The 27,056-nt window shown below is 40.9% G+C and overlaps 1 protein-coding gene across 1 annotated transcript; it reads left to right on the forward strand.

Moving 5' to 3' along the window:
* Positions 1-969: 969 nt before the first annotated feature.
* On the forward strand, positions 970-19,852 carry TRIM4 (tripartite motif containing 4). The gene is made up of 6 exons (XM_026019472.2): positions 970-1,592; positions 6,186-6,281; positions 6,935-7,165; positions 11,702-11,724; positions 11,961-12,058; positions 15,671-19,852. The coding sequence occupies exons 1-6, from the start codon at positions 1,200-1,202 to the stop codon at positions 16,255-16,257; spliced, it is 1,428 nt and encodes a 475-aa protein (XP_025875257.1). The 5' UTR covers positions 970-1,199; the 3' UTR covers positions 16,258-19,852.
* Positions 19,853-27,056: the final 7,204 nt, after the last annotated feature.

Genomic DNA, 27,056 nt, shown 5'->3' on the forward strand with positions numbered 1-27,056 from the left:
GCTTCGGAATCTTAACCATTCCCACCCGAAACAACTGATTTCCTTTCCTGGTCCTATCAGACTGTTCATGATGTCCTCCTTATTGACAGGTGCAGCTCCACTCTCCAGGCTATGTTCTGTCACCCTGGTCTTCACCTCCTCAGGTAGGAGGGTCGAGAACGCTCCAGCAGCTGGGGCTGCAGCTAGACCTGCTCCTTTCCAGTATGTTAGGTAGATCCACTCAGCAGGTCACCCCTAGTTGGCTTAGAGCATCCCATACACACAAACCTACTGCGAGTTGAACCACCGAACTGGTGGGAAGTCTTCTATTTGGGTAACACCATCTAACCCAAGATTCTTGACCCTGACAAGTGTTAGAAGCCCTATTTGCGCTGGGTGAGTGTGTTCCATGCTCTAAGAATGAACTTCTTTGACCTGGTGTTTGTCTCCTGTGCTTGGAAAGAGAGGGAAATCAGGCTGAAGCGGGGTAAACAGCCATCCCCGAGCTCGAGGGGGCTAAACACTCCCTTTCCTGGGGGCCTCTCCGAATACTGGCTCTTCAATTCGCCTGACCCCTCCAACACCTGGAGAATATGTGGGCTTCACAGTAGAAAATCCTGCCTTTCCAAGAGCTCAACTAGCCCTTGGGGCTGGACACCGAGAACCAAGGCTGACTGAAACGAACGGAGTTTAATCGCCCAGCGCCTCCTTTGTCCCCACTCCAGGCCCAGCTGCACAGGCCCGGGGCTGCCGCACGCCCAGAGAACCCGCCCGGGTTGCAGCTCTCCGAGGACGTCGGAACTTAAGCCTCCCCGAGCCGGGGGCAGACGCGAATCTCATCTCCCCGACGCGAAGGAAGGAAAGACTCGTTAGTGCCTCCCCGCTCGGCTCTCGCCGCGGCGGCTCGCCAGGACTCCGCGCGTCCGCTCTAGGCGTTCCCGGAGCTAGTTCCGCATCTCTATGGTTGGCCCGAGGGCAGCCAGCGTCCCGTCGTGCCCCGCGGCCAGGCCCGGGCAGCCCTGCACCGCCCTCGCGTCGCGGAAACACCGCCGCTGCCAGGCTCGTGCCCAGGCTCCGCAGCGGGCGCGCACGAGGGAGGGCGGGACCCGAGCCTCGAGCGCGGAGCTCCCGCACTGCCCCCTTCCGGCCGCCCGCAGCCAGCCGGCCGCGCCCGCGCCTGGCGTCCGACACAGGGCCCGACCCCGGGACAGAGAGGCGGCATGGAAGCCGAGGACCTGCAGGAGGACCTGACTTGCTCCATCTGCCTGGACTATTTCGAGGAACCGGTGTCCATCGAGTGCGGCCACAACTTCTGCCGCGGCTGCCTGCACCGCAGCTGGGCGCCGGGCGGTGGCTCGTTCCCCTGCCCCGAGTGCCGCCATCTGTCGCCGCCCGCCTCACTGCGGCCCAACTGGGCCCTGGCCCGGCTGACGGAGAAGACGCGGCGCCGCCGCCAGGGCCCCGTGCCCCCCGGCCAGTGCGGCCGCCACCGGGAAGCGCTGCGGCTCTTCTGCGAGGAAGACCAGCGGCCCGTGTGCTTGGTGTGCAGGGAGTCCCAGGAGCACCAGGCGCACACCATGGCGCCCATCGACGAGGCCTTCAGCAGCTACCGGGTGAGCCGGCCGTGGCGGGGCTGCGGTAGTCTCGGGACCGCTTACGTTGACCTCGAGACCCGCCAGGTGGCCGCTATTCCCACTGAATAAGGACGAGCCCCTCCCGCCCCCCGGTGCAAATTTAAAGCGATTGACGGATCGCAGAGCTGGGCTTAAAACTGGGATGGGGAGGGTCTGCGGAGAATTTTCAAGGTACTGGCTCCTGGGAGCTCCTAGTTGAAGACAGTCATACCGGGAGGGTGTAGATCAGTGTCGCCCTATAGAACCAGGATGCGAGCCACGTTTATAATAAAACTTTCCTAGTGGGTAAAAAGAAACGGGTGGTGCTAATTTTAATACTATATTTTATTGAACCCAATTATCCAGACTGTTATTCAGCAGTAATCGCTATGGAAAATTATCGGTAAGATATTTTACTTTTGTTTTTCATAATAGGCCTTTGCAGTCTGTGTTTATGTTGACTGTCCACATTTTGGGTGCTCACCTGGCTAATGGGTATTGTATTGGACAGTACAGATGTATAGCTACAGGTGTAACAGACAACTGATGTTTTGGGAAAAGCCAGGCTTGGAATGATGAGGCGGGGGTATGTTATGATCTTTCTTTCATCATTTGGGAAAAATCACTTAAATGTTTGAATTTGAGGATTATGTGTCCTGCCAATTTTATGGGTTAAGGAGTTTCAGTTGAATAAATCAGTTTATCTTAATTCTGCTCCAGCCACACTGCCTTCTTGCTTTTGTTTCAAGCCTGTTCTGTTTCTCTTACCTCCACCTTCCGTCCTTTACATCTTTTTAGCTTTTAGCTTGAAGACTTTCCTTGATCATCCTTTCCCGAGTAGTCCTATATCCTTCTATGCTGTAACTCCAGTGGTCTCCCAACAGATTTGGTATCTAGTAAGTACTGGTTGAATACGTGGGTTGAATGATACAAGTGTTTTGTAAACTATAAAATGCTGTACAGTTTTATCAATTGATTACAAACAGGAGATACGCCAAGTGGCACTACAAAGTATACATCCATTCCTTCACCCAGTAACATTTATTTATGCTTACTATATGCCAGGTGTTGTTCTAGGATCTGGACATAAACGGATAAGAAAGACATAGACCTTGTCTTGTAGGGGACAGCAGCGTGTAGACCAAAAATTTCAGTGTGTGAATCAGTTACCCCAGTTTGTATCAAGTGGATCAAAGGTCTGAGGTTGATCAGGGAAGAGTGAGAAATGGTTTCACCAAGTTGAACAGAAACTCACTCTTGGAGGGTGAGTACAATACTCACTGAGAGGATATTCAGGCGAAGGGAACAGCATATTCAACAGTGTGGTGGCTTGGAATGGCTTGTGATCAATCTAAGAGGACTGGAAGTTGCTCAGTACTTCTGGAGAGTAGAGGGAGGGAGGACGCTTGGAACTTGGGTTGAAGAACTGCTTGGTGTTGCTCTCCTGCCACTTCGTGGCAGTTTCTGTTATTGCAGGGAACGAGTTTTCTAATCCTGGAATTCTTATTTTTATTTGGGGGAGTGGGGGGGAAGCTGTTCATATTCTAGCTGTGGCAGGATTCAGTCTTGGAATAGAACCAATGATACAGGATAATTCATGCATGCTGGAATTGTTAGGGTTTTTTTTTAAAAAAAAAACTGAAAAATGCTATTTAAAAGATTATTTTTTCATTATTAAACAAAAATGAACACTTAAAAAATTCTTGGTCATATTCAAAACAACTAATCTGATTACAGACCTCCCATGTACATCAAATTTGATAGTAATCACAAAGTAGCAGTTACATAATTGATAAATGAATACAATTATTTGAAATAGCTTCCCAAGTAGCAGGTTATATGCCTATTTAAGTTAACAATTAGGGATGATAAATAGATTACATAAGGTTAGAAAGTGTTGTATTAGAAAGAAAATAGCACAGGTGATTTTGTGATGTATAACAGAACTATATAAATCCCTTTACAACCTAATCTCATCCCCTCTCAACATTTTAATATGCAAGTTCCAAGCAAATGTGAAAGTTGGAGGAATTTTATAGTAACACAAGTATACCCGCATCTACATTCTGCCACTAGCATTTTACTCCATTTATCACCTGTCTATCCATCTGTCTTTTCTCTGCATCCATCAATTCCTATTTCCTTTTGAGGCATTTAAAATTGATTGCAGACTTCCTCCTGTACTTTAGCATGCATACTGTCTACCACACTTAATGTTTGTTTGTGGTGTTTTTTGAAGTAACAATACAATTAAATATGCACATCTTTAGTATATGTTTGCTGAGCTTTGACAAATGCACACACCTGGGCACCTTAAATCCTCAAGATAAAGAATGATACCGGGGTGCCTGACTGGCTCAGTTGGTGTAAGATGTGACTCTTGATCTTGGGGCTGTAAGCTCGAGCCCCACATTGGAAATTACTTAAAAATAAAATCTTATATACATAGGGCAGCCCCAGTGGCACAGCAATTTAGCGCTGCCTGCAGTCCAGGGTGTGATCCTGGAGACCCGGGATCGAGTTCCACGTCAGGCTCCCTGTATGGAGCCTGTTTCTTCTGCCTGTGTCTCTGCCTTTCTCTCTCTCTCTCTCTCTTTCTGTGTATCTCTCATGAATAAAATCACTCAATCAATCAATAAAACAATATACATATATATGAATAAAAGACCATTATCATCACCCCAGAAAGCTCCTCCACTCTCTTTCCCAGTTAATCTCTGCTCTCTCCCCCCATGCAACCACAGTTCTAATTTTTTCCACTGAAGATTAGTTTAGCCTGTTGTTCTGGAACTTCATATAAATGGAATCGTATTGTCTGTACTCCTCTATATAGGCTCCTTTTGCTCAGCATTAGTTTGATATTCACCCATTTTGTGTGATCAGTAGCCTGTAACTTTTTGCTACTGAGTGGTATTCTGTTATATGAACATACCACAGTTTGTTTATCTTTCAATCACTGCATACCTGGGCTGTTCCCAGTTTTTGGCTCTTATGAATGAAGCTGATATATTCTCATACATGTCTTTTTGTGGACACACACGAAGGGGAGAGGAGCAGAGAGAGAGGGAGAAGCAGACTCCCCATTGAGCAGGGAGCCCCATGCAGGACTCGATCCCAGCACTCCAGGATCATGACCTGAGCCAAAGGCAGGCACTTCACTGACTGAGCCACCCAGGCGCCCCTTAGATCTCTTTCTTGACCCTTAACTGCTAACTGTACTGATTCGGATGTCCCCCACACAGCTCAAAGTCAGTTTATTCAAGTTGAATATAATTTTTCACCTTCTATTTACATACCACTCATTTCCCCGTATTACCTAATTTGGTAAATAGCCCACAGTCCTAGGGGTCAAGCCGGAACCCAGGGGCTGAATCTGGACTCCTTTCTCCTGCAGCCCTTTGGTAGCCAGTTCCTGCTGGTTTTCCTCCCGTGTGTGCATGCCTTGAACCTGCCTGCTTCTGTCTTCCGGGTGCTGCCCCTCCATAGCCCATTTGGTTAATTCCTTTTATTTTTTAAAGCTCCCTCAGGTTTTTAAATTACAAAATGGTATATGCCTTTTGTAGAAAATCAAACAAAACAAATTTAAAAAAATTTTAGTCCTCCTTTGCCCCAATTTCCAAGCCATTTTTATTCCCCAGAAATAACCAGGGTTAATAATAATTAGATATATATTTTTCCACATTTCTATTTAAATACAAACACACATACACATAGGGGCACTTGAGTAGCTCAATCACTGGTTGAGCGTCTGGCTCTTGATTTCATTTCAAGTCATGGTCTCCTGATAGTGGGATTGAGCCGGGTGAAGGGCTCCATGCTCAGTAGGGCATCTGCATGCTCTTCTTTCCCTCTGCTTCTCTCCCTGCTCACACATGCCCCCCCTCTCTCAAATAAATAAATCTTAAAAAAATAAATACAGAATTATATGATACTATTGTCTTGCAGCTTAGTTTTTTTGTTTTGTTTTGTTTTGTTTTGTTTTTAACATAAGATAGCATCAGCCTTAATGGGATGAGCACTGGGTGTTATATCTTGGCAGGTCGAACTCCAATAAAAAATATACAAAAAAAAAAAAAAAAAAAAAGATAGCATGTCAGTATATAGAGAGCTGCCTGAGAGTGGTATAGAGTATCAATATGCCATAATTTATTTCATAATTCCCCATTGATGGATAATGAATAATGCTGCAATGCATGTTCCTATACATACTGATTATTTTTACCAGTGTTTCATTGGACAGATTATTGGAAGTAGGATTATGCACATTTTAAATGATTCTAAATCCTGCTGGTTGCCCTTCAAAAAGATGGCAACTTTTTACAAAAATCTCATACTATTATAGTGTCAGAGGCCTCCCTTGCCAATATTAGATATTTATTAATCCTCTAATAGTTTTCATTTTTTGCCAGCTTAGTAGGCAGACTCTATGTAGTGTTAGGAAGATTTCAGACCAGAATACTTTTTATGCCTAAGTCTGTAACTGTCTTCCACATTTTCTCAATTTCATTTCCTGTTGTATTAGGTGAGTTTTAGCTCTTGAACAATCAGGATGCTGGGGGAGATGATTTCTCTGATACGTGTTTCTGCCGGCAGGACAAGCTTTGTAAGACTCAGTGTAGTCTGAAGGACAAGATAAAGAAAGCCATGCATTTACAGGACATGGAAGTGAAGAATGCTGCCGAGTGGAAGGTAATAGCAGAAGCTGTTGGGCATTTCTTGCCCCTGGGGCCCTTTGGTATTGTTGGGAAGAGTTGTGAGTCTCCCTGAAGATAAAGTGATAGAACAGAAAGTGTGTGTCTTTGCTGACCTGTGGCTTTGGGTGATGGGAGTTTCACATACTTCATCCCCATGTCTCTAAGGAAATGTTTTCTCCTTCCCACTTTTTCCTAAGTATACTCCCTAGGTTGTAGTTGGTTTGGGTCCACGGCACTGTGGAAAGGAAATTGGCTTTGCTTTCAGAGATACTAGTCTAGTTGGGAGGCATGAGGTGCATGCATACATGCCCACCTAAAGTTTTAAGGAAACTAAATTGTAGGTGTTCTGGAGGCTAAACCAACGAAGAGATGCAAAAGTGTATTTTAGTTTACAAAGTATATGAATAAGGCATTGCCACCAGCAGTAGAGACTCAAAGGTTACAAAGAATGAACTAATACTATACAGGCCAGTCCAAAGATGCCAAGTAGGGTATAAATAGATTAGCAGAAACTTGCAGAGGGCGGGCAGGAGCTTTCTGGAGTAGTGATTAGGATGCAAGCGCCAGGGATGCTTGGGGAGTCGCATGCATGGAACTGAGGAGCAGGCCAGACAGAACAAGGACTGAATGAATCTCATGTGGCTCTAGGAGAAGGTGAAGAGTCAGCGAATGAGACTCAGCGTAGAGTTTGCAAAACTGCACCTCTTCCTGACTGAAGAAGAACAACTATTTCTTCAGAGACTAAGTGAGGAAGAAGAAGAGATGAATAAGAAACACGATGAGAACATGTTAAAGCTCCATCAGATAATCACTTCCTTGAAGCAGCTCATCTTAGAGATCAGAGAGAAGAGCCAGAGCTCCACCCTCGTGTTGCTTCAGGTGAGACAGGGGAGGGTTTGGTTAACACTGCTCGCCCAGCTGCCCTGGTCTTTAGAGAAGAATGTCTTTCCTGGTGAGTGGGTTTAATAGAAGTGTATTCTCACTGTTGATAATTGCATTACTACCGTCATTGTACAATTAAAGAGTTGAAGATTCACCTTGCAAAGGAAATTAACATGAAAGGTATGCTGAGCTCAGGTATTATGAGATGCCTACATTCACTTGGTCTAATAGTTTGCCTAGGATCTGAGGCACATCTAAGACTTTTCATTCATCTTATTTATACATTTATTTTTTATTTAAGATTTTAATTCTTTATTTGACAGAGAGAGCACAAGCAGAGGGAGCAGCAGGCAGGGAGAGAGAGAAGCAGACCCCCGGATGAGCAGGGAGCTCAAAGTGGGGCTTGATCCCAGGATCCCGGGATCATGACCTGAGCCAAAGGCAGATGCTTAACTGACTGAGCCACCCAGGCACCCTTTTTGTGTACATTTATAATTCTTTGTTAAAATAGTAAAGCAAAAAAACCCTAAAATCACAAAGTAGATAACTGTGTCAATAGATTTTAAGATAAATTTTTCTTACTAATTTTTAATCATTACTATCATAGCTTGACAATATCTTTGCTCTTAGCTCCAGATTTTGATTGGTATATTCATTTATTATTTTGTTAATTATTTATTTATTTATTTTTGGTATATTCATTTAAATAATTTCTAATATCTGGCAACCTTTAAAAGGTTATAATTCTAATTCATTAGCACTCAGGGGTGTCTGGCTGGCTCAGTCAGTAGAGCATGTAACTCTTAAGGTTGGGAGTTCAAGCCCCACATTGGGTGTGGAGCCTACTAAAAAAAAAAAAAAAGAAAGTAAAAAGTAATTCATGAACACTTAGATTTGGGACATTAAGCCAGTTTATTATCAGTAGTCCTTCCTTGGAGTTAATCTTTACCTTTATATCCTCAGCAGGTCAAGTGTCCTTATAACTATTTCAGTTTTCAGATAGGATTTAACATTTGTGACCATCTTCTTTTTTTACTGCTGAGATAATTCACCTTTGGTCTTAGATCCCTCAGAACCTCTCCTTTCTCCATATGATGTCTTTGAAGAGGAAAGAACTGTTGAAGGACCCTTCAGTCTATGATTAATTTTTTTTTCTCTCTCATTAGGAGACAGTGTTCTACCTTTAAGAAAGAGAGACACATGGACCCACTCACCAGTTATTTTCAGCAAGAAATCACTAGCAGGGTGTTATATGTCATCTAAGTGTAATGATTTCCAAGAATTGTCTAGAACTTTTGTAACTTGCCTGAGTGTGAAGTTCCAGTTACATATCCAAACATATACTCTAGGATAACACATGTAAACATTTTTTTTCAATATAGGTTTAATATCTACTCAGAATCTGAAATCTCAGGATCCCTGGGTGACGCAGCAGTTTGGCACCTGCCTTTGGCCCAGGGCGCGATCCTGGAGTCCCAGGATCGAATCCCACGTCGGGCTCCCGGTGCATGAAGCCTGCTTCTCCCTCTGCCTGCCTGTGTCTCTGCCTCTCTCTCTCTCTGTGACTATCATAAATAAATACAAATTAAAAAAAAAAAAAAAGAATCTGAAACCTCATAGGTACACATGAACGAGCAGAATGCTTACCAAAAATATATCAGCCGATATAAGGGCAAGGTAGGGAAATGATTAAAGAAGATAGAATTAGATGATAGAGTCTCAGGGCCTAAGAGAACTTATTTTACCGATTCTTTCACCCATCTATGTATTTATTCCTTTATTCCTTAATTTTTTGCCCATTAGTTAATTCCATTCTTAGAACTATAGACACAAAACAAAACAAACAAACAAACAAAAACTATAGGAACATCATAAAAACTATACTGTTGTACCTAATTTTTGTCTTTTTATTTGAATGTGTTCTTGTATAATACACAGTATTGCTTTGGTTTACATATTTTTAATTTATGCAACAATTTAATCTTGTTGCATTGGATCTCTTGCTTTTTTCCTTAGACACTATGTTTCTAAGATCCATTCCTGTTGTCATATATACATTGGGTTTACATGTCCATCTACCACACTTTGCCAGTTCCTTCAATCCAAGTTGCCCTAACACTATTACCACTATAAGTAATGCTGCAGTTTAATCATTAATACCTGAAATTCTTGTTTTTATTATTATTTTATTAGTTCTTGGGTTTGCTCCATAGCTCTAGCTCTTTCTCAGCCTCTGAAGCTGGCCTGCTTAGCTTATCTACATTGACCCTTTCATTTGCTGGTAAATGTTTTTAAGCTATATTTTCACCTTTAAGTATTGTTTGTGTCCACAGATTCAGACAGCCTTGATTTTATTGTAATAATACAATAAACATGTTTAAAAACATTTTAAGTATAATATCTGTAGAGAAAAATGTATAAATCATAAACTTGACAGATTATCACCAAGGGATCCATCCATGAAACCACCAGCCTAGTCAAGTAATAGAACACAAGTAGCCTGCCAGATGCCCTGCCCTCCACCCCTATGCTTCTCTGTGAGGGTGCTCTTCCTCCAGACTTCTCACATGGTTTCATTTTGCCTGTTTTTGAATAAGAGTTTCAGTATGTGCTGCTTTTGCTTACCATTATGTTGTGAAATTAACCCATGTCACTGTAGATGGCAATTTGTTTCCTCACTGTGTAGTATTTCCCAACCAGGAGTGATTTTGCTTCTTCGGGGCAGTGCTGGAGACATTTTTGGTTGTCACAACGTGGGGGCGGGGACGGGGGGGACTCCTACCAACATCTGGTATGTAGAGGCCATGGATGCTCTTAAGCATCCTATAATGCACAGAACATGCCTCCATCCAGCTCCCAGCAAAGATTTATCCAGCCTAAAATGTTAATAGTGCCAAGGTTGAAAAACCCTGCTGTATAGTATTCCATTGTATTAATATACCAAAATCTACTATTCATTTTACTGTTAGCAAAATTTGGGTTGTTTCTAAAAGTTTTTACTGTTAATTAAAAAAGCAAGTTATGAACATGACTTTTTGATGCACGTATGTCCACATTTCTACCAGTTGTGTATCTTTGAAAGCAATTCCTAGTCACAGGGCATATATGTTGGTTCAGCTTTGCTATAACAAACTATTTTCCAAACTGGTTGCACCAGTTTGCACTGTGACTTGCAATATGTGAGAGATCCAGTTGCTCTCTATACTAGGCAGTACTTAAAATCGTCAGTTCTTTAATTTTGGCCATCCTGGATGGTGTGTAATGTTATCTCAGGTCCTCAGTCAGCACCCTTTCTCTCCCCCAGAAAAGGTAGATGCATTTCCCTAATGCCTAATGAGGTTGAGTATTTTTTTATGTGGCAATTAACCATTCTCATACTTTTTTTTTTAAGCTTTCTTGAGATATAATGTACATACCTTGTAATTCATCCACTTTAAATGTACTTTTTATAATTAAATAAGTGATTTTTTACAACTTTACCAAGTTGTGGAAACCTTACCAAAGTCCAGTTTTAGAGTATTTCAAACACCCCAATAAGATCACTCTGTGCTTTTTTATTTTTTATTTTTAAAAGATTTTTATTTATTTATTTATTTGAGAGAGGGAGAGAGAAACAGAGGGAGAGGGAGCAGGGAGCCCTGGTGAACAGGGAGCCTATGTGAAGCTCTATCCCAGGACACCAGGATCATGACCTGAGCAGAAGGCAGATGCTTAACTGATTGAGCCACCCATGCAGCCTACTTTGTGCTTGTTTATAGTTAATCTCTGTTCCTACTTCCAATCTCAGACAACCTACTTTATGACTCCATAGAGTACCCTTTTCTAAATATATAAACAGAGTCATACAGTGTGTAGTTTTTTGTCTATGGAATCTTTTATTTATAATGTCTTTGAGGATCATTCATGTTGTAGCATTTATTAGTATTATATTTGTATTCCTTTTTTTATTCCTGAATAATATTTTATTATAGTATATACCACATTTTGATTGTTCACCAATTGATGGACATTGGGTTGTTTCCACTTTTGGCTATTATGAATGATACTACTGTGAACATTCACCTGCCATTCTTCGTGTGGACATATGCATTTATTTCTCTTGGGTAGATGGTAGGAGCAGAATTGCTGGGTTGTATCATGTATTTATATTTAATTTGTTACACTGCCAAACTGTTTTCCAATGTGGCTGTACCATTTTGTATTCCCACGACATCTTCACCAACACTTGTTACTGTCTGTGGTTGAAAGAGAATAGATGGAGAAGTAGGCAAAAAGCCAGGAGAGAGTTAGCATCATGATGCCAAAGGAAAAAGATTAGAGTTTCAAGGAAGGGATTGGTTAATAATGTCGAAACAGTGCAGGGGGTCATGTGAGAAAAAAGACACCATGTGTTCAATGCATTCGTTTTGGCAGCATGAGGTTATATGTGACATTAACAAAAGTGACTGACAGAAAAGTGTCCACTCACAGAGTTGAGTACCAGATCTCAAGAGGAGGGGATGTAACTTAATTATATTTTTATTCTCTTCACAGAATCCAAAAGATGTGTTGAACAGGTATGAGCTGCTGTTTTCTCATGGTGGCCTGAGTCGGGGGGAAACAGGCCTGGGCTCCATAGATTGGTGTGGGTACACCTTGAGAGTCTGGGTGGAGGAGTTCTACCACTAACTTTCACAAGGGGCGGGTGGGAGAGCAGTGATCTGAGCTTTGGGCTTGGAACCTTCAGTGGGAGTTGGGGCCTTGGCTGCCCGAGTTTTCTCTGGAGAAGAGCAGGCTTCTGTGCCTTCCTTAGGAGTGAGAACCAGGATGTGAACTATTCCCCTGAAATTCTAAAGATGAAGACTGTGTGCCAGATACCAATGATGAAGGAAATGCTGAAGCAATTCCAAGGTAAGCATGGTTGGAGCTCCCAGAAATCTTTAAAATAAGAGAATAAGCAATGAGAAAAATCTAGAAAAGAGAGGAAACAAAACATGCAGCCAGCAAGAGGGTCAGGAGGAATGGTGGTAACTAGAATACATGGGTATATGCTTCATTCCAGAAGCATTCACTTAACATGTTACCCTGTGTTATAAGGTGTTTGTGATACAAAAAGGAAAAGACTGATTCTAAGAATTTAAGCAAACTAGAAAGACAGACTCCTATCACTTACTGTACCATTGTGGGATCTACTGTTTATCATGGTATAAATAAAATATGGAAGTCAGAGAAAGAACTCTGTTGCAGGGGAAGGGGGGAGTTTTCATACAGAGGTGACATTATTCTGAGATTTGAGGGATGAATAGGTGTTTGTCAAGTGGAAAATGGAGGTACACTCTTGTAAGTAGAGGGAGCAGCATGAGCTAAGGTGTGGAGAAAGTGGAGGGGAGGGTATCCAATGTGACTAAGCCATAAGGTGCATTGTGGGGAAAGGCAAGAGCTGGTTGAGATGGTGAGTATAGGAAAGTCTGAAGATAAACTTATTGGATCTCCAGGGACGTGCCAAGGCGTGTAGGTGTTGTAAAAGCTACACAGGCACATCCACATCTCTGATGAAGAACCATATGGTGGATGTCTACTTCCAGCTAAGATGACATATTGGGGACTGGATTTACTCTTTTTTTTTTTAATATTTTTTTTCTTTATTTATTTATGATAGTCACAGAGAGAGAGAGAGAGAGAGAGAGAGAGAGGCAGAGATATAGGCAGACGGAGAAGCAGGCTCCATGCACCGGGAGCCCAACGTGGGATGCGATCCCGGGTCTCCAGGATCGTGCCCTGGGCCAAAGGCAGGCGTCAAACCACTGCGCCACCCAGGGATCCCTGGATTTACTCTTCAGCCTGAAACTTAGCTAACTAATAAAACAAAAATAAAACAGACACAGTATATGAAACAACCATTTTCCCAAACCTGGATATCAAGCAGTACAGGACAAAGAAATGTGAAACAAATGAAATGAACTGCATGATTTTCTCCAGCCTCCAGCCTTAAGAGGGCTTCCAGGCCATCACAGGGAGTGGTAGGGGAGGTGGAGCCAGGTTGAGGAATGGAACGGCGTCCAGGGAGAACAAAGCAGTGAGAGCTTGCAGAGGACTGGCGAGGAGAGAGCCATCCAGAGGGCGATGATCTACAGAGGTGTCCCCTGAATTTTCAGCAGAGTAATGACCACTGACCAGCAAATGCTTTTGAAGAACTATCTTAGACTGAGCAAGGACGTTTCCAAAAATGATTAGAAAGAATAGTTCCTGGTGCTCCCACAAGGCCTAAACAAAGCCTGTTCCTAGCAGCCACACTAGAAGACTCTTAATTCCTGGGAAACTAGAAGACAATTCCTGGGAAAGTCTTGCCTCCTTAGTGGTGAATAATTAACCCTACACTGGGCACTGCTTTGGACCCACCTTATAAATCATGAATACTAGATCCAAAAGGATCAAATTATTTCAAAGTAACTGCATCCCAGGACAAAGCTCAAGAAAATTTTTAAAAATGAGCACCTAACAATGTATATTTACAATGTCTGGCATCCAATCAAAGATTACTGGGCATGCAGAAAGGTAGGAAAGCATGACCCATAGTGAGAATAATTGAAACTGACCCAGGATTGACCCAAATGTTAGCATAAGCACAGAAGGACTTTAATATAGTTATTATTGCTATCCCGTAAAGAAGTATTTGGAGACGTGGGAGATCTAAAAAATCCCAAGTCAAACCTCTGGAGATAAACTACAGTGATTGAGACAAATACACTGATTGGGATTAACAGGTGATGAGATGTTGCAGAAAAAATGGTTAGTGAATTTGAAGGTGCATCAGTGGAAACTACAAAATGAAACACACAGGAAAAAACCTTAAGCCATGAAAAGAGTGTTGGTGAGCTGGGGGATAATCTTATGCAGCCTTATGTGTGGTAAGTGGGATTCCTGAAGAGATGAGTGGGATGGGGATGAGACAGGAAAAATATCTGAAGAAATAGCTCCAAATTTTCCAAATTTGGTAAGTACCATAAGTCTATAGATCCAGTAAGTTCACAAGCCTAAGCACAAGAAATATGAGGGAAACTATACCTAAACCAGTGTAAAGAGAACATTTTGATGCAAGAAGAGGAAAAAAAAGAACATGATACTTAACAATGGAAAAAAAAGGATGATGTTCCATTTCTCTGAATTCACCAAATACTTAAGAAATCTCAAAAAAAAAAAAAAAAAAAGAAAAGAAAGAAATCTCCATTCTACATGAGCTCTGAACAAAAAAAAACTGAAGAGGGAAGAATGCCCAATTCATTCTACCTGGCCTGCATTATCAGGATACCCAGATCAGACAAAGAGATTATGAGAGAAAAGGGTGATAGATAAGTGTCCCTCATGGACACAGAGAATTCTGAAGATAATTTTAGCAATTTGAACCTATCTACATATTTACAGATAATGCATCACAACCAAATGTGTTTTTTTCTAGAAAAGCAAGATTGGTTTAACATTTGAAAAATCAGTGTAATTCACCACATTACCAAACTAAAAAAAAAAAGGAAAACTATATGAACACCTCAGTAGATGTACAAAAAGCATTTGTCAAAACCTAACATCCATTCCCAGTTAAAAAAAAAAAAAAAAAACTCTTGGGACACCTGGGTGGCTCAGTGATGGGAGCCTGCTTCTCCCTCTGCCTGTGTCTCTGCCTCTCTCATGAATACATAAATAAAATCTTTAAAAAAATTCAATAAACTGGAGAGACATGGAGAGTCTGGGAGGAAAGAGCTTTGGGAGGCAGGGAGGCCAGGGAGGAAACTAGAGACACAGTTCAAGTGGAGGATGTTGAAACTGAATGAAGATGGTGGCAATGGGATGGAGAGGAGGCAAAGAACTTGAGTGGTATTTCAGAGGTGAAATTGATAGGACTTGGTGATGAATAAGCCATCCAGGGTCAGAGGGAAAGAGGAGTCAGAGAACCTTAAGATTTCAAAGTGTAAGTGTTTAGGTGGAGGTAGTGCTCTTACAGCTCGGAGAATACAGAAGACAAGATATCTGCATGTAAGGGCTAGGAGTTTCAAGAGGATGGGAGGGGACTTAGGATAGTGAGTTGTGTTTTGAGTGATCTGTTATGTGCCTGTGGAGATGCCCAGCGAGCATTGAGGGGAAAACTTGTTAACAGTGCCACCTCCATGTCCCAGTGCAAAGCCCCAGCCTATCAGCCATCTCGGTCTGGTCTGATTCAACAAGGCAGAAGTTGGTAACATTTCTCCCAATTTAATGCTGTTTGTGAAGACTTGGGGCCATGAAATAATGAGCTTCCTGTTTTTAGGTCTTAGTGGTTTAGAGCAGAAGGGAAATGAAGATTTTACTGTGCATAAGGCCACCTCGTGGCCTGCTAGGCCCAGCTGAGGGTGAGCTGAGAGGCAGTGGAGAGTCTCATCCTCGACAGTTGTTGTTAGGAGAAGTTCTGAACTGAAGGAAGAGGGGCATTTCTGGTGGAGGGTTGGTGGTAAGCTATTGCATTATAAATCACTGCTCTCATTTTCTCTGCAGTGGCTGTAAGTCTAGCTGTGGATACAGCTCATCCCAAACTTGTCTTCTCCCAGGATGGGAGATACGTGAAGAATGGAGCATCAGCCAGTTCTTGGCCATTGTTTTCTTCAGCGTGGAGCTACGTTAGTGGATGGAGGAACCCTCAGAAGAACACAGCGTTTGTGGAAAGATTTCAGCACTTACCCTGTGTTTTGGGAAAAAACGTTTTTATTTCAGGGAGACATTACTGGGAAGTTGAGAACCGAGATAGCCTGGAGATTGCTGTGGGGGTGTGTCGGGAGGACGTCATGGGGCTTGCAGATGGTTCAAAAATGTCCCCCCATGTAGGAATCTGGGCTATTTGTTGGAGTTCTGCTGGCTTTTGGCCCCTAACAAGCTCTCCTGTAAGTCCTACCAAGCAAGAGCCTGCTCTTCACCGGGTGGGGGTTTTCCTAGATTCTGGGGCTGGGGACATCTCCTTCTACAGTGCTGTAGATGGCACGCATCTCCACACCTTCTCTTGCCCTCTGGTCTCCCGCCTCCGGCCATTTTTTTGGTTGAGTCCATTAGCATCTTTAGTCATCCCAGCAGTGACTGGTGGGAAATGAGGTTGTTCTTCTCCTGCCCAAGAATCTCCTCCCGTACCCCAGCCCAGAGACATACATCCCTTGGCCCTCTGCTCTCACTTCCCACATACTGGTCCAGGGAACACATCAGTACTGTCCATTCCATTTCATGTTTTGTTCACTCCCTGTGTGTGTGCTGTGCATAGACAGGGATGGCCGACCCCACTGGTTGCCTTCCCAGCAGCCACTTGCTCCACTTCCCTCCTCCTCTTCTGGTTCTTCCTAATTGAACTGTTTGATGGGCACCCTCCCTGCACTTCAGGAGAGCCAGTCCCACATGAGGCAATTCTGGCCAATGAGCTGGGATGAGAAATTTTCTAAGGTGCTTCTGGGGAAAGATTTTATAGCTTTAAAGAAGAGGTGTTTGAGGAGACACAGCCCCTTTTCTGATGTTAGCAGGTGTCTTGGAACTGCGGAGAGCACAGTAACAGTGGAAAGGAAGAAAACATGGTCATTGGCATCGCTGGACTATTGGAATTTCCTTAATCTGAAATTTCTTATTATAGGAGATGATTGCTCCCTTATTGTATAAGGCAGTCCAGGTTGCCTTTTGGTATAGGATTATTTCACTGTCCCTGAAATTTGACAAATTTGTAGGCTCTGCTTTTGTTCAGTCATGTAATTCTTCTCTCCAGTAAGTACCGATACCCCTCACTTTTTCTGGACCAGAAAGTTGAGATCTTCCCTTACTCTGCCTGTGTTTGCTGTTATTGTTCTTCGCCCACCCACGTCTGTGCCCTCAAGTATTCATTATGGTATTCATTTGTCAGATTCTTACATTGGATATGCAAGGTTTTAATGTCACACCTAAAATGTTGGGAGACACTTGCTAAATATTCACACTGTGGTGCTGGCCTCTTCGGTAATGCTCTCACACAACTCCTGGCAAAGCTCAGTGTGAGATGGAAATTAAAATCCTCTTTCTACAAGTAAGAAAACAGAAGTTTGGAGGAACTCAGTACTGTTTAGCTGGCAGATGAGAGTGTTGGGATTAAATCCAGATTTGTCTGAAGTAAAAGCCTGTGCTCTTTTCTAGTCTGTGTTTATTTTATTTTATTTTTTAGTCTGTGTTTATTTGTAAGTATTGAGCGCAGATTATAGGTCAGCATCACCTTTATTTCAGGTTTTTGTTTTGTTACATGTTTTTTTCCGTGTATATGTACTTTCCTGCATTTTAGCTTTCTTCCCTACATTATAAGCTCTCAGCAGATTGTAATAGATGCAGGGTAGTTATTTTTAAAACAATGATTATTTCTCTCTGGTTGGGTAAGTCATGTACTTACAAAATTTGGAACATACAAAAATATAAAGAAGCTGAAAGTTATTGATAATCTCACCACTTCTAATATTTTAATGTATTTCCTCCTAGACTTTCAGTAGACTTTCTGGCAGTGACTTAACAGGGTTTCTTATAAAACCTCCAACATCTTCCCTAACCTCTCCTCCCCTCCTATGTTCCTATCCATCCTGGCTTGTCTTCCTTTTCGCCTGAGCAATCCCCTCATTTAATGATTTCTGTTGAGTTCTCCTTAACTTTCCAAGGTACTTGCTGTTAGGAGTTGAATTGTGTCCTCCAAAAAGATATGATGAAGTCCTATCTGTGAATATGACCTTAAGAAATTAAGATAAGGTCATTAGGGTGGGCCCTGATACAATATGACTGGGACTGTGATAATTAGAGGGCAGTCTGCAGGTGTGCATGGAAATGCTGTGTGAAGACACAGAGGGAAGATGGAAGAAAACAGATGAACATATGGGAAGAGGGTAAAGAAAAAAAGGAGAGGGACACCTGGGTGGCTCAGTGGTTGAGCGTCTGCCTTTTGCTCAGGGTGTGATCCTGGGGTCCAGGGATTGAGCCCCGTATTGGGCTTCCTGCAGGGAGCCTGCTTCTCCCTCTGCCTATGTCTCTGCCTCTCTGAGTGTCTCTCATGAATAAATAAATAAAATCTTAAAAAGAAAAAAAAAAGGAGAGAGTGAACTAAGCCATAAGTGAATCTTGATAGAGAACAAACTCAGGCTTGAGGTGGGCAGGGGATAGGCCTGGTAGGTGATGGGTATTAAAGAAGGCACTTGCTGTGATCAGGAAAAAAAAAAGTTATTGTTTCTTTCCAACCTTGGTCCAGCAGAATGGGTCCCTCAAAGAAGGGTGTGAGAAGAAGGGCTGTTCTGCCAAAGAGGTAGTGGCAAGAGAATATACTGTCAACATTTACAAACATTCATGGGATGGGTTTCAAGAAGCATGTTCCTTGAGCACTCAAAGAAATCTAGGAATTTGCTATGAAGGAGGTGGGAACTCAAGTGCACATTGACACTAGGCTCAACAAAGCTGGCCCAAAGGAATAAGGAATGTTCCATACCATATCTGTGTGTGGTTGTCCAAAAGACATTGGATGAAAATTCACCAAATGAGCTCCATATATTTTAACCTATGTATTTGTCACAACTTTCAAAAATCAGCAATTAATGTGGATAAGAACTAGCCACTGATTGTCAAATAAAGGTATAAAATTGCAAAGAAAAAAAAAGTTTCTTTTTGATATAGTTGGACAAAAATATATTGTTTTGATAGTTTTTTTATTAGTTTCATTTTTCCTGTTTTATGCTGCCTCATTTTATTATGTTTTAAAAAATAAAATTCATTTTATTTCCTCTACTTATATATACTTCTTTTAAAAACATTTTTAGTCATTGCCATAGAGTTTGCATTGTACATTTTGAAAAATCTGAATCTACCCTCAAGGAACATGTCATATAATGCATGGTGAAAGACTTTATAATAGTAGACCTTGTTTTCCAGGCGATAAATGCCCAATACATTGTTACCTTTAATGCTTTAAACACTTACTTGCTTTAAACATCTCGTATGTTGCAAGTGTAAGGGGGCATGAACTGACACACACAAAAAAGGTGGAAAGGAGACAATGAAGAATCCAAGGTAACTGAAGAGGTTAAGAAAATGGTTTTGGAAAAATGACTTATAAGCAATTGACTCCATTTTTGGAGCCAAGAGAGACTCTCAGGAAACAGAGAAAGTCACAACTCCTCTGGAATCTGGATATCGACAGTTTACCCTTCAATTCTTCATGACCTGGAGTCTTTTCAGGGCTAAAAGAAAGAATACAGAAGATAGATAATTCTGAAATAGAAAAGATTTCCAGAGTCAAAAGTATCAGGGTCCTTTGAAAAACTTGAAGGTACAATTTATCTGCCTTTCCTCAGTTTTACCATTATCAGTGCTATGGTGGATATACAGAATGCTTGTTGACAGATTTTCATTTTCAGTTTCTCATTTAGCATGACATACACTTTCAGGTCTTGCTTCTTTACCCATTGTAAGAATCTCTGGCTTTTAGTTGAAATGTTTAGTCCATTTATACTTGATGAAATTATTGATATAGTTGAGTTTAAATCTATCAACTTGCTTGTTTTTGATTTCCCCTTTCTGCTTTTTTTTTTTGTATTACTCTCTTTGTGCCTTCTTTTGAGGTAATAAGATATTTAAAAATTTTATTTCATTTCAGCTTTTGGGTCTCTAAAGCTATACTACTATTAAAAAAATAAAATATTTAAAATTTGACATTTTGGTCAATTTTTCTTCAACAAGGGTGCCAGGAACACAGAATGAGGAAATTATTGGCTCTTCAATAAGTGGTTTTTGGGAAATTGGGTCCTTACACAAAAAGTCGAAATGAGGGGATCCCTGGGTGGCTCAGTGGTTTGGCGCCTGCCTTTGGCCCAGGGTGTGATCCTGGAGTCCTGGGATTGAGTCCCACATCAGGCTCCTGGCATGGAGTCTGCTTCTCCCTCTGCCTGTGTCTCTGCCTCTGTGTGTGTGTCTTTCATGAATAAATAAAATCTTTAAAAAATAAAATAAATCTTAAAAAAAGGCAAAATGATTTAGATATTAAATGTAAGATCTGAAATTGTAAAACCCCTAGAAGAAAACATAGAGAAAAATCTTTTTTTTTTTTTTTTTTTAAAGAAGACATGAATGGACAACGGGTACATAGAAAAAGTGCTCAACGTGCCGAATCATCAGGGAAATGCAAATCAAACGTGCAATGAAATATTGCCTCATTTATTTGGATGTCTATTACCAAGAAAGCAAAAGTTTATGGGAAACAGTATAGAGGTTCCTCAAAAAATTAGAACTACCATATGATCTAGAAATCCCACTTCTCACTATGGATCTTAAAGACTTGAAAACAGTATCTCAGATATCGTGCCCAGCACAGAGCCTGACATATGACCTGATCCCATGACCTTGAAGTCATGACCTGAGCTGAAGTCAAGAGTTGGACACCTAACTGCCTCATGGTCCTGCTATTTTTGACAACATGGATAAATCTGGAGGACTTAGCTAAGTGAAATAAATCAGATGCAAAAGGACAAATGCTACATGATACCACTTATACATATAAGGAATGTAAACTAGTCAATTTCATAGAAGCAGAGATTAGAGTGGTGGCTGCAAAGGACAGGATGGGGAGAGAAATGGGGAATTATTAGTTAAAGGGTATAAAGCTTCAGTTATACAAGAGGAATAAGTCCTGGAAATGTGCTGTACAGCACAGATCCTATAGTTAACAAAATTTTAAGTATACAATACAGTATTGTTAAGAGTGAGATCTTATGTTAAGTGTTCTTATCACCAAAAAATAATAAGGAAGGCAGCAGGAAATTTTGTAGGTGATGGGTATGTTTATGACATAGATTATAGTGATGGTTTTGTGGATGTACATTGATCTCCAAACTCATCACGTTTTATTCATTAAATATATACAGATTTTTGTATGTCAGTCATACCTTATTAGAGTGGTTTGAACAAAACAAAATATCTACTTATTTCTCTTCTGATTTCTCCTTTGATATGCATTAGAGTTATGCTATTTAGTTAATATTTAGGATTTTTCTGATATCTTTCTAATTGTGATCTGAAAAAATACTTTGTGTGACCTAAATTCTTAAAAAATTTAATGATGCTCTTATTATACACAGTATATGGTCCATCTTGATAAATGTTCCATATGCACTTGAAAGATGTGTACTATTCTTTTGTTGAAGGGGGTGTTCTACAAGTGTCAATCAGGTCTATTTAGTTCATAGTGTTTTTATTATTTCCTCAAATATTTTTTTCTATCCTTTCTGTCTCTGCTATTTCAGGACTCCAATTATATGTATATTAGACTATTTAAGGTTGTCCTAAAGCTCACAGATGCTCTGTTCATTATTTTTTACATTTTTTCCTGTCTTGTTTCATTTTGAATAGTTTTTATTGCTGTCTTCATACACCAGTATTTTCTTTTGCAATGTTCAATTTGCTGCTAATTACCCTGGATTATTTTTCATTATAGACACTGTAGTTTTCAATGCTATAAACATGTATGTGTGTGTGTTTTATTTTTCTTGCCTCTGCTAACATGCTTAATCTTTCCTTTAGCATTTTGAACAGATGGAATACAGTATTTTTTTAAAGATTTTATTTATTCATGAGCGACAGAGGTTGAGAGAGAAAGAGAGAGAGGGAGAGAGACAGGCAGAGGGAGAAGTAGGCTCTATCCAGGGAGCCTGATGTGGGACTCGATCCTGGGTCTCCAGGATTGCACCCTGGGCTGAAGGCGGTGCTAAACCGCTGAGCCACCTGGGCTGCCTGGAATACAATCTTAATAAGTGCAATGTCTTTGTGAATTCTGTCTGATCTAAACAATATAATCAGTAAGATACCCCAAGTTGGTATATTATCAGTTCTGGATTGTTTCAAGTCACAGATTTTTCTATTTATTATGGGTAATATTTTCCTGTTTCTTTGCATGCTTCTTAATTTTTTACCGGATGCTAGACATTGTGAATTTACCTTGGCATGTCCTGGATATTTTTGTATCCCTACAAATATTCTTGAGCTTTGTTCTGGAATGCAATTAGGATATTGTGATTTGAATCCATTTGGATCTTTCTTTTTAGGATTTGTTAGGCAGAACCATAGCAGTGTGTGGTCTAGATTTAATTATTCCTCAGGACCCTTCTGCGTATTACACCAATACTCTGAAACAGATTTTCTGATTTTTAAAAGATTTTATTTATTTATTCATGAGACACACACACACAGAAAGAGAGAGAGAGAGAGAGAGAGAGAGAGAGAGAGAGAGAGAGAGAGGGGCAGAGGGAGAAGCAGGCTCCATGCAGGGAGCCTGAAATGGGTCTCAATCCCAGGTCTCCAGGATCAGGCCCTGGGCTGAAGGTGGCGCTAAACCGCTGAGCCATCCGGGCTGCGCAGATTTTCTGATTGGATGGTGGGAACAACCACTGTTAAATTGGAGGTGGTAGAGTATTGGATGTGAAGCCATAAGTATAGCATCAGAGCTTCCAGATGTATGTATTCCCTCTATATAAAAATGCCTGAGAGAATATCAACAGAGAGACCCAAGCCAAGATGAAAGATAGGCAAAGAAGACACTCATATTTTTATGTTACTGAATCTAGCTGAGATCAGTTCTATCCCATTCATTGCTATGATTCCATACCCTTCCCTTAAGATAGTATAAGTTTTGTTTTATGTCACTTGAGTATTGTCACAAGAGTGTATTGATTAGTGCAAATTCTTAGTTGAACATGATATATTTATTTATTTACTTTATTTGTAAGTCCCATGGGGGAAGGGACTATGCTTGCATGTTAATCACTGTCCACATGCTACCCAAATACAGTGCTTTGGACACAGCAGATGCTTATCAAATATTTTTCAAAGAAATTAATGAATTGTATAAATGACATACTGCCTTAATTAGAGATTACATTCTGGTGAGAAAAAGAGCACCAGGTAAAAGTATTAGAAAGTAGGTTTTAAAAAATATTATATTTTTAAGTAATCTCTACACTCAATGTGGGTCTCAAACTTAACAATTCCAAGATCAAGAGTTGATGCTCTATTGACTGAGCCAGCCAGGTGCTCCAAAAGTGGGTTGTGAAGAAAATAATGATACATTGGATCTACCCAAAGAATAAACCACAAGCTAAAATCCATAAAGTAGACATTTTAGTGTCTCAGTTGAGATAGAGAACAGAGAATAGCTCAACATATCCCTATAATGGAAGAGCATGGTATCAGAATGAGATGGTAGTAAATAAAAAGAAGATGTACAGATATGTCATTTTCTTTTTAAACTTTTGTATCTGAAATCTTTTCACATATTAATGTAGTCTATAAAATTGGAGTTTGGCCCACAACTCCAATTGGAGTTTGGCCCATAATTGATGTCAACAGTGGTGACTGTATAGGGCAATATCTTCTCTACCATTCCACTGGTAAATGGAGATTTCCAGGATTAGATAAGGAAGTCTGATGAACACCTCAGAAAAAAAACCTGTTTGAATGATCAGTAGCCAGTGTGTGAGTCAGTGTGGACCTATTCAGCCTTCTCTATTCCACTTCTATACTTGTTCTGCCCACAAGTCTCTGCAGAGGGAATTTCAGGTAAGGTAAGGCTGGGACTAGGAAACCTTTATTAGAAACTAGGGCATCCTAAAGCATTGTCAGCTTATTTCCTCATCTCTTTAGCCTAAGGGTGATATTTGGTCAGTTCATGAAGAAAGCTGCCAGGGTGGGAAAGACTAGTGATAATTGCCTGCCTTCATTCTTTGACTTCTTTTCTATGATATGGCACATGAGGAAACCCTCAAAAGTGTGTTGTGAGCAATAGGGATTAGATCTTCCCTAGATTGTGCTCTCAAAAGAGTTGGATAGAAAGGGGTTAGAGAGATCTGGGTTCTAAGATGAAAAACAAGCCAAGACTCTAGGGATTACTTGACTTCATGGTTAATTGGCCCTTGGAGAAGATATTCCCATGTTATCTTCAGACTTACACTCCTCAAAATATCTCATTCCCCAGACCCCTACAAGCAAACTCCAAGCAAAGCCCTTTGGGAATGCTTATTTCAATGCATATGGCAAGTCTAATTGGCATCTTGAGTAATGGTTTCCAGAAGAGATTCAGGATGTGTCTTCTGGGCTGGGATCCCTGATGCCATATATGTAGTGTCCTCAGTTTGCCTCAGCTGACATCATAGGTCCTCTGGGTTAGGGGGATGTTCTATTTCTTGCAGATGGTACTCCTCTGTCCTCAAGATTGGTTCATGTCAGGTCAATTTTATTCTCATTATAACCCCTACGATTCCTGCTGAAGAATCATTTATGCAGTTAAGAAGGGGCCTATTCTAAAAATGCCAGTGCTAGGAAAAATTCTTATTTTATCAAGCAAGAAAGGAAGTATAAAGGAAGAAGAGAGTGCCTTGAGTTATTCAAAATAGGAGAAAATCCCAAACAGATTTTCTTTTGATTCTGGATTCATTGATGATTATGCTAGTATTAAATGTAGCTTCTTAATCAGATCACATTAATGCAAATTCAAAGTTTGCACTACCCTTTTGGGATGGAGCAGTGCTTCAGATATATGTTTAGAGGCAGATGAAGCATATGCATGATTCAAAGGCCCAACTGGTAGAGGTTAAAGAAGTTTAGTTATGCAATCTGTCCTGATGTGTACTGGAGTGTAAAATCTGAGTATCGATTGCAGGAGCATTACAGAATTTCATTTACTGTTGCTCCTGGTAATACTCTGTCACTAGGATAATTAATGTCAACAGTGGTGACTGTATAGGGCAATATCTTCTCTACCATTCCACTGGTAAATGGAGATTTCCAGGATTAGATAAGGAAGTCTGATGAACACCTCAGAAAAAAAACCTGTTTGAATGATCAGTAGCCAGTGTGTGAGTCAGTGTGGACCTATTCAGCCTTCTCTATTCCACTTCTATACTTGTTCTGCCCACAAGTCTCTGCAGAGGGAATTTCAGGTAAGGTAAGGCTGGGACTAGGAAACCTTTATTAGAAACTAGGGCATCCTAAAGCATTGTCAGCTTATTTCCTCATCTCTTTAGCCTAAGGGTGATATTTGGTCAGTTCATGAAGAAAGCTGCCAGAGAAGGCAGAAGAAAAAGTCACTCGAGGGCTACAAATCAGAAAGGGAAATTATTAGGAGAGTTGTCTAAGAGAAGAAGAGAGTCATGAATCAGGTGATGGAAAAGCTTACACTATGGGGCCTTACAGAGAAAGATGGAAACTGAGGAAGGAAATAGGGGAGCATATGGATACCTAAGTCAAAGCAAAATATGTGGGTGTTTCACTGTGTTGGAGTGATTGGAGGGAGCATGGAGAAAGTTTAGCTGTTAGTCCACAAGAGGCTAAGTTTGAAATAACAATGTGAGGTGGTGGTCAAAAATAGTCTGTATTAATATGGAGAGAGAGAATAATAAATGGGACTTCTTATTGGTCAAATTATACTTTGAAGAACACATTGGGTTCTGAGTTATCTGCTTTAAAAATGAAGTAGATAATCTGGAATGCATTAAAATCTAGGGAAATGTTCAGGGAGGAAAAACATAAAGAGGGATGGTGTGGATATTCTGGGGATCAATTTGGACTATTATTCTTTTGAGTTGGGCTTCACCATGCAGACTAAGCTTTCATTATGATCAGCATTCATGTAAGAATTAGATAAAGGGCGGATCAGAAAATCTGGCTGGTTAAATGTTATAATCCTACTTTTATCAACCTGGATTTGAAGGCTCTCAGGCCTATCCAGGTAATATCTCCCACTTATGTTCAAGTATATAAATATGGTGGCTTTGTTTATGTCCACTTGGCACCTATACACAACTCTTTAAACCATACTTAATTCCAAATAAAGACAATACCAAGTTGCATCTAACATGATACACCTATCCCATGTACAACCAAAAACATATTAAACTTTTCCTAAGAAGGGGATACAAAATACACCAAGTATTTTCCCATAAGATGATACAAAATCCCCTTTTTACCTTTAGATGAGTATTCATTCTACTCCTATCTCATTCATACTCCCCCTTTTATATCCTATAATTTTAAATACTGAGATATGAAGTTAACTATATTAATATATCTTATGTTAGGAAAGGGATGACCCAGGGGAAGAAAACCAAAACATATAGGTAATGCACATATACAAAATGTTCATATCAAAATAAGGAAGAAATGCCTATAACTATTACACTTTTTGTTTCTGCAGCTGTTCCCATGATCATGGCAGGTGTTTATAACTATCTTCTTTTACTACTGATTCCATATTCCCTTTGTCCACAATTGGTCATGGTTCCCTGTCTGTGGAGTTACCCAAATCTTCATTCCTGAAGGATCTGGGCCATTAGCAGACCTGTTTGAATTGGGTTGTTGTAGTTTTCCACTGACTTATCACAGGACATTTGAGTACAGAGAGGAAGCCTAGAAAATATCCTATATTCCTGACATACTCTTTATCCCTGCGGTGTGGTAGAAACTCAATTTCTCCTTACAAGTCAGGATCAATCACACCAAATCAGTAGAATAACCTCCTTTGCTTGTTGATTCAATGATATGAGGAGCCCAAAGTGGCAGGGTGGCAGTCTCAACTCTCAGTAAATGGAATCATTGTTGTTACCTGTGGAAGACTTTCTACCTTTGGAGCTAAGACCTTTAAACCAGCAAAGGCTAAAAGTCCAGAGATAGGAACAAAATGTTTGCTGGTGGATCATCGTTATAGATGTTAGAGTGAGAGGACTCATTTCCGTTTCCACCTCTTGATTCCTGGTCCTGTAAACCCTTGTGATGGGAGAAACAGCACCAGAAGCTGGATGCGGATTAAAAGCATATAGCACATCCTGGAGGACATTGCTCTAGCAATGGGAGTGTTGCCAACTAACTGTTGCTG

This window comes from Vulpes vulpes, chromosome 3 (genome assembly GCF_048418805.1).
Source record: "Vulpes vulpes isolate BD-2025 chromosome 3, VulVul3, whole genome shotgun sequence".
Taxonomy (NCBI): Eukaryota; Metazoa; Chordata; class Mammalia; order Carnivora; family Canidae; genus Vulpes; species Vulpes vulpes.